General features: G+C 36.4%; 1 protein-coding gene across 5 annotated transcripts in view; it reads right to left on the reverse strand.

The window, feature by feature from the left end:
• Nucleotides 1-9,298, reverse strand: part of Dmxl1 (Dmx like 1) — a 182,538-nt gene that overhangs the window by 160,250 nt on the left and 12,990 nt on the right. For all 5 annotated transcript variants that reach the window (XM_008847017.3, XM_029570365.1, XM_008847016.3 and 2 more), the window contains exon 2: nt 2,922-3,047. In XM_008847017.3, the coding sequence (XP_008845239.1) occupies nt 2,922-3,047 (126 nt within the window). The remainder of the gene's footprint in view (nt 1-2,921; nt 3,048-9,298) is intronic.

Below are 9,298 nucleotides of genomic sequence, written 5' to 3' on the forward strand. Positions count from 1 at the left end.
AACAAACAAAAATTAATCATTTAAAAATAAATTAGAGATAAATAAAAGAACATATAAACTAATGGAGAGGGATTAAGAAATAGAGATACTGTACACGGAAGTTTTTTTCAATAAATATTTTAAGTGTCCTGGGTGCACAAGTTATACAAAATCAGATGCCATGTCCTATGGCATAAATCACTGTGCTGGCTTTGATGACTCATCTCAGAGCAAGATACCCAACAGCACTTTGCCTTCCTAGAGATGACAGTCTAGTAACATTGTGACAACTGCTTTGATAAGGGTAGGACAAGTGGGAGGAAGCACAAGTTGTGTTTGAAAAGGCAGTTGAGTATTCAATTTTAGAATGTGGGCATATTATGAACACAGGTATAAAGATTAAAAGAAACAATACATATTTAGGTGACTGCTAGAAGAAAGTGTTCCTTATAACAGAATAATGAACACAAGACTAGGTTTGTGTCAGGTTATACAAGGATTCATGCCAATGTGAACAACGTGAACTTTTCCAAGAATGTTTTGAAGCTGATAAACCATGAGAAATGCATGTGCATTTTCTCAGAATGATCTAGTGGTTATACTAGTGCCTATAATGTCAAGCAGTGTTTTCTTTCTTAAAGGTAGTCCCAGGTACTAGTACCTAAAAATTTTCTTCCTGATTATTAAAGGACATGTTCATGGGCCAGTTCACCCCTCGTTGGGCAACTTAGTCATCCCATTCCAAAGTTATCATAGTGATACTAAACCCAGTGCTGGTATCCGATGGGTACTGTGCTCTACAGTTCAGAACTCCTATACAAGAGATCCTCTTGCCTCAGCCTCTCAGCTGGGACTACAGGCATATACCACCACACATGGTTTCAGAATATTTTTAAGAAAGGTTGTGATAATAGTGCTACCTGTAAACAAAGAAATTTGCCCTTTATTAGTATGATCATAAAACCAAATGACTTCTTCATCCTAACCTACACCATCATATAGTTTACTGACTCTTCCTAAAAAGCTGTCATTGTGGAGCTGGACTGCTCTTGCAGAGGATCCAGGTTTGGTTCCCAGCACCCACATGGCAGCTAACAGTCTATAACTCCAGTTCCAGGGAATCTGACACGCTCTTCTGGCCTCCATGGGTATTGCAAACATGGGAGCACTTACATACACACAGGCAAAATACCCATATACATAAAATAAAAATAAATTTTAAAAAAAGCTCTCACTGAAAACTATTACATTTCCAACATTAACTAGCTCTGAGTCTGAATCACATAAATTTTTAATACAAAAGAAAAGACTATAGAACTACATAGCTAGAGGATCAAACATTAAAAGAATGAAAATAAAAAGTCTCATAGAGTTTTAATATGCTATAATAGAATGCATATAGTATTGTTAAGAAGTTCTAAACTGCCAGGTGTTATGGCACACGCCTTTAATCCCAGCACTCAGGAGGCAGAGTGAATTCAAGACTAGCCAAGGCTACATAGTAAGACCCTGTCTAAAAAATAATAATAATAATAAAAGCCTAAACAAGAAAAAGATAGCTTAGAGATATCTCTAACTATGATGAGAAGGGCTTTGGGGTGAGAAAAACAAGGGCAGTACAGCACATGGGTAAGGACCGCAACCACAGAACACCTTTTATCAGAATTTCATTAGGTCCCAAATAGTAACTGTATACCGGCAGATTGAACAGAAATTCAGATAAATTCAAAAACAGCCAGGTGGCGTGGCACACACCTGCAATCTCATCATTCAGGAGACAGAGGCAAAAGGATGAAAAGTTCAAAGCTAGTTTTGATTACATAGGCAAGTTCAAGGTCGTCACGAGCTATTACAAGACTCTTGTTTCAACAAAACAAATGAACAAAAGGCAAAGACTGGGCCCATGAATTAATAATGATTTTCATTCTTAACACAAAATGTTCTTGTAGAGCTGGGGTATAGCACAGTGGTAGTACATGTTCTTAGCACACCCAAGGCCTTGGATTTAATACCACCACCACCAAAGGGAAGAAGAAAGCTCTGGTAGAAAAAGTGCATTTGCAAAGTGCTATTTTAAGCTATACATGCCACCTGCTAGTTGACTTCCAGTAGGGTACTACATAGAAGTCTATTTACAATGATCGACAAGAACTACATGCACTTTCTTTTATATTTGCTGTTGCTATTTTACTTTTTAGGTTACTACTTTTATTTTTCATATACAAATAGATGTTTTTCCTTAGAAAACAATTTGAAAAAAGTTTGAAGACAATGTTACTCCTTTCCTTTAAGTCAGCTTTTCTCTTGGGAGGCTTTTGTTTTGTGTGGTTTTGTTTCACACTGCCAAAAGTAAGCCTTAGACTCATTTACAGGTAGTATTGTGTTCCTATCTCAACTAGTAAAGAAGATTGTGCTACATCTTAAAATTATACGGAAAGAAAATTCCTAAATTGGGTGTGATGGCTCACATCTACAATCTCAGCATTCAAGAGGCAGAGACTGGAGGATTGCTGTGAGTTCATGGCCCACGTGGACTGCACAGTGAGACCTCCAGGCCAGGCTGAGCTACAGTGTAAGACCTTGTCTCAAAAAAACAAAAATGTGGTTGGAGACTGCATATTTCTCTTGAACCCAGGTTCAGTTCCCAGCACACATCAGGTGGCTGACAACATGTAACTCCAAGGAATCTAACTCTCTTCTGGCCTCCCTGGGTACATGCACGCACATTCCGGTACATACACATCTCATAAAATAAAAATAAATCTTAAAAAAAAAGAAACACTAGAATTTCTAACATTCTCCAAAATGCATCTTAGACAACCAAAGAAATTTAGCTCTCCTTGAAATGAAGTTCCTAATTGAATAGGAAATACATACTTCAGAGATTATTGTGACAAAACCGCATTCAAAACAAACCTGTATATTAACACAAGATTACAAACCTTGCCTTGCTGCATTGAACAGTCTACACATCCCACTTGAATATTTCCATGCTTAGCGCCTGGGATTATCTGTAATCTTTCAAAGTCACTTCCCAGTATTACGATGTCACATCCAGATGCATAAGCCTAAAAAGGGTTAAATAAATACAAATGACAAACATTTCAGGAAAACACGTAGAATATTTATATTACATACTGTTTTAAACACATATATGTTTAACTGTTTCCAAGAAAGCGTTTACTTGGAACTGTTTTCTTTCCTTCTCATAAATATACAGTTCAATTCCAAGTTTTGTCTGCCCTATCTGGAAACCAACCCTGTGCATTTCTTTTATCTTCACTGAATGCTATAGCCCTATCTATAACAAGATCATTGTCTCCTGACTACTATCCAATGGCTTCCATTCTTATTCTTAATTTGTTTTCATAAAAAGAGTGACTTCAAAGAATGTTTACTGCACGAAGTTATGTTCCCTGCTTAAATTTTAAATACTTTCCCACGGGACTTGGAATAAAATCCCAACTCCTTACCACAACCAATACCTTAAATGATTATCATTCTACAATTATCTCAGCACTCTTTCCTTCCCCAGCTGGCTCCTGTCCTTGCACTGCACTCTCTTCTGTCCCTTTATCCATTCAAGGTGGCTTATCTGACTTTTATTTGCCTGGTCTTTGTCTAGTTCAGGGTTTCTTAAGCTTTTTCCACTTAGAATTCCTTTTCAACTGAGAAATTTTTATATGATCCTGGGTATATAGTAAAAAATAAATATACAGATCAAACATTTAATAAGAATAAGTCATAATTATTTTAAAACAATTATTTGGCATACATTTAAATTTACCATTTATAAAAGATGAAAGCAAATTTGTATACTAGTAAAATGGATGTGCTTGTTTTTATACATAAAAATCTTGGTTGACCATTTGATACAAAATATACAGCATCTCTAACATGTTTCAGTTTACTGATAATTTGATTTTACAATCATAAATGCTGAAAGCACTGTTTCATAAAAATATATATTATAAAATCGCAGAAGTATGTGTAGGGCAATTTCAGAAATTGTTGGAAGTTCTATCCTAACATTAGCAAGTCAAACTTGATTTAACAATTTCTAGCGATATGTCAACAACTCAAACACAAATTTTAAAATCAAACATTCTAACACAATACAATCCAAGGATACATGAATTTGATAAACATACTAAGGAATAATGGCAAGAAAACACTGTCTTTGTTTTCCATAATTAAATTACCATGTTTCTACAAGAGCAGGAAACTTTGTATGTACAGTAAAAACAATACAGTTTATAAAAGACAATGTCACAGGGCGTGGTGGCGCACGCCTTTAATCCCAGCACTTGGGAGGCAGAGGCAGGGATCTCTGTGGTCTACATAGTGAGTGACAGGACAGCTGGGGCTACAGGGAGACCCTGCCTCAAAAAAGACCAAAAAAAAGAGACAATGTCTTTAATCTGAGATAAAACATTTCAGGCAGCATCCTTTGGCACAAGATGCATGACAGCAGGCACAGCACAAAGTGCATGTGCTCTATATTCAAAACCATGGCTGCAGGGCAGTTGTACAATGTAGAATGCTCAAGTACTGCCAGAAACCTTAGATTCATTGTACATGTAATTCTAACTTAATTTTGATCACTGTCTGTTCAGAAATCTTTTACTGTTTTTTTTTTTTTTTTTTTGCAACTCCTATGCAGTCCATAGTTCAATAAGCTGGGTTCTACCTGACTTCTTTCCAGCACTCAGATCTCAGGTCCCCGAATGTCCTCTATTATGAGGCCACTTCATCATACCACTGCTTGTTTGTTTTCTGAGCCAGAGTCTCCCTGTTACGCCAGCTGGTCTGGAACTCACTACATAGACCAGGCTGGCCTTGATCTCACAGAGATCCACCTGCCTGTCCTCCCAAGGGCCAGGATTAGCTTGGCATCCCACTGTTTTTTTTGTTTTTTAAATAGTATATATCTTGACTGTTGAGTTAAATTCCAAGAAGGTATGGTTCAAGTTTATCTTATTTTCTGCTCTAGCCTTTAATTCTAAACAAGAAGGGTGTATAGACTGAAACTAGTGCTTTATAAAATATCTATGGAATAAATGAAGCACTTCATTTCACAAAACAGTCAACTATACCTGTGGTGGTTAAAGCTAATTGCCAATTTGACAGGATCTGAAATCATCTAGGAGACAAGCCTGCAGGCACATCTGTGAGGGGTTATCTAGATTAAATTAGTATCTAGAATTGCCTGTGCGGGAGCATCTTGATTAGGTTAATTCTTGTGGGAAGATCCACACTAAAAGTGGGCAGCACCTTTCCCCTGGTGTAGAAAGAGAAGGTAGCTAGCTGAGCCCAGGTATTCCTGCTCTCTGCTTACTGATGATGGATGCAATGTGACCTGCTGCTTCCAGTTCCTGCTGCTTTGACTTTCTGGCTATGATGCATACTGTGTCCTTGAACTGTGTGCTGAAATAAACCTTTTCTCCCTTGAGTTGCTTTTTTGCCAGGGTATTTTCTCACAACCACAGGAAAAGACAATACCCAAATTTTTTAAAAAGGACATACAGTTCAAGGCTTGTTGGCAAATATTTTATAGATTTTTTTTTCCAAAAATTGGAGAACTCTTCCACTAAAATTCTCTTTTTGTGTCCTTTTTCATAAGACCTTTGATGACAGGGGCTTCTCCCATTACAGGGCAGGTGGCTGTCCTAAAATGCACATATTATGGACAGCACATACTATAAACATGTCGACAATAAAACCCATACCACAAATTGACTTCCATCCAAGTTCTTAATGCCCTAGTAACAATTTCTGACTTTCTCATCATTTTGAAAATAGATCTAAAACACTGTAAAAACATTCTATGAACTTTATCTCCTTACTTCCTACCAAAGCCAAAATTACTACATATAAGCTATCAAAAATATTAGAAAAGGGGGCAGAAGAGATGGCTCAGCAGTTAAGAGCATGTACTACTCTTCCAGGACCTGAATTCAAGTCCCAACAACCACATTAGGCAGCTTACAAACACTTGTAACACCAGCTTCTTGGGGATCTGATGCTTCTGGCTTCTGCAGGCACCTATACACTCATGCATATACCCACACACATATACACATAATTAAAATTTTTTTAATTAAAATCTTTTAAAATATTAAAAATAAGATGTATTAGAAAAGGGGCTTGAGAGAATATACAAATATTACAGATAAGAAAATTGGGATGGCTCAGTGCTTAAGAGCACTAGCTGCTCTTGTAGAGGACATGGGTTCTGTTCCCAGCATGCACATAGCAGCTAACCACCTTCTGAAACTCCAGTTCCAGGGGATCCATGGGCATTGCACGACATAGGTACAGTTATATACATGCAGGCAATAAACTCATACACACAAAATAAAATAAAAATAATAAAATATTTTTTAAAAAGAAAACCAAGGCCCAAGTAAGCAAACTGGCAACCTGTTAAATGGCAGAATGAGCTTGAGAACCATGGTCTTGTGATTCTTGCTAAGTGCTGCTTCTATGCTTCACTTGTTAAACATGGAATAATAACAATAAAGAAATCAGAAATAATGTAATATGGTTACACTAGCATTACATAATGGAAAACAGTAGCTCAGTCAAAAACCAAAAGTCCCACAATGGTCTGCTTTCCTATATAAATAAATACAACAGGATGCTAAGGCTTGTCACAAGTCTACTAACAAGAATAAATTCTACAAATGAGTTTAAAATTGCTTTTCACAATAATATTTAGAAATGGATTTTCTTTGCTATTACATTTCAATTTATCACTGCTTCTCAAAATATCATGTTACATGTTTGCAGTTTAGGTTTGCTCCCTTTTCAACTTTTAATTTTCCATTAACTAGACAAAAATAAACACATGTCTTCACAACCTCACTTTTTTTTCATTAAACCTGAAATTATTTACCAAGCATCAGGCAGCATGCTGCAAATATTTTTCTTAAACATGATTCCATATTTTTCTTCATTAAACAAGTCTCTATTAATCTTGTAGTAGTAATCTTGTAGTAGTTCACAAACTACTGTTAAATATAAATATTTCCTTAGCAGATTGAGAAATACAAGGGGCATTCCAGATATAAACAGACCTATAAAGGAAAGGATCCCAATTCAACACAGTTGCAGTCTGGTCAGTGAAAGGTGCACTCAGCTCAAAATGGCCCTCATTCTCTTGCTTCTGCTGCCTTATGATCACTGCCACGCTGTCATTCAACCTTTTTCCTCAGCGACATTATCAGGCTGCAAAGCTGTCCTAATTCTAGCTTGGGTAAATTTTAAGTCAAATAATATTATTGACCTTCATGTGTTCTATAAAAGACAAGAGGTAATACTGAGGATATATGTTCGTCCTCACTAATCCTTCACTTTCCTCCCTGTTACAACTAATGAAAGACAGCAAAGTAATAGATGATGAGGGCAGGGGACAGATAAAACCTTAACTGTACTTCAAACATCATAAGTTGATGATATTAATGCTGAGACTTATATACTAAGGACTTTAAGACTTATTTGATTATAAAAATAGTGTAAGTGACTGCCTTAAACAAAAGGAAACAAAACAATCTCAATAAGTGATCTTGTGTCTTTCTCTGGGTATCATAATTGCAGAGAGAGACGTTAAAACTATGGAAAATAACCTGATCTGCATAAAATTTTCCTCTGGACTGAGACTCTATTAATGTCAAGTCTGATATATATATATATATATATATATATTTAAAGAACCTCTTAGCTGGGCGTGGTAGCACACGCCTTTAATCCCAGCATTCAGGAGGCAGAGGCAGGCGGATCTCTGTGAGTTCGAGGCCAGCCTGATCTCCATGGTGAATCCAGGACAGCTGGGGCTACAGGGAGACCCTGTCTCAAAAAAGGGACAAAATAATAAACAAACAAATAAATAAAAGCTCTATTTTTTTTCAAAGGGGAAGGAAATACTGTTGTTGGTTTTAAGCTGAGGAAGTGGAGATTGTTAGTCTTCAAAAATTTCAACATTGAAAAAAATTTCTTATTATATATAATAATTTAATGTAAGACCTGCCCCTAAACTGAATGTTATACTGGAAAAGGTAAAAATGCTTAAAAGGACATTATTATATCCAATGATATAACATACGAGTGACACAAAAAAGAATGCTATACCAATGTTGACATATAAACTATACTGTACTTTTATAAAAGTATTACTAATCTACAGGTATTTAAAGTAGCCAAGACATAGGTAACTTATTCACAAATGGTTTGGGAAAATATTATGCCTAGGTACACACACATGGAAATATAGTACACAAAGGGAGAAAATTGGAATGAATTGCTAACAAGCAAATCTAGGTAAAAAGAACATAGATGTCCCTTGTATTTTATTTTTCCAACTTTTTCTAAGTATAAAATTATCCAAGTAATCTAGGTAAAAAGAATACAGATATTTCTCATATTCTTTATATTTTACAATGTTTTGTAAGTATAAAATTGTTTTAAAAATTATTTCCTGGGGCTGGAAAGATGGCTAAGTGGTTAAGAGCACTAGCTGCTCTTGCAGAGGACCCAGGTTCCATTGCCAATACCTGTATGGTAACTGATTTTAGAAGACCCGTCATCTTCTTCTGGCCTCTGTGGGCATTGCACAAATGTAGTGCACTTACATATAAGCAAGCAAAACACTCATACACATAAAATTAAAATAAATAAATTTTAAAATTATTTCACATTAGCCAGAGGTGGTTGAAGACCATGAGGAAACAGAGTTTTCCAAACAGGAAGTTACTTACTCATCTGAACTCATACAAGCTCAAGCCAGACAAAATTCCATCAAAGAAGTGAGGAAGAGGGCAAGAAGCCCCAACCTCAGCTGAGAAATTTCTGGTAACCAATGGCTACTGGGAAAGGGAGAGTTGGTTTTCTTTAAGGGTGTGATGCTAAATAGGTTAGCCAGGCTCCAGTGGATGGATGCATGAAGGATATCTGGGGACACAAACTTGACTCAATAGACCTTAATATATGACAGAGTAAATGAGATCTGGCAGGGAGGCTATAAGAGAGGTTCAGATAGGGGAGGGTTCTAAATATGATCAAAATTTAAAAACTAAAAATCAATCTTTTAAAACAGTTGTATCATTAGACAATCATAATGTCACCCAGAAAGCAGTCTGAACAAACTTACCATTGCAGAGTGCAGATCTTGAGAAGTTTCATGGACCAAAGATAATGCAGTCTTGTGTCAGTGGTAACCCAGCAGAAACCTCTGCACAGAAAGTAGGGCTTACAGTTCTGGTGAGGGCCTTCCATTTAACGATGGACAAGACAGTAACTATTTTCATTCATGTGGTTTTTC

The sequence above is a fragment of the Nannospalax galili genome, unplaced genomic scaffold (assembly GCF_000622305.1).
Source record: "Nannospalax galili isolate Female #2095 unplaced genomic scaffold, S.galili_v1.0 scaffold843, whole genome shotgun sequence".
In the NCBI taxonomy this organism is placed as follows: Eukaryota; Metazoa; Chordata; class Mammalia; order Rodentia; family Spalacidae; genus Nannospalax; species Nannospalax galili.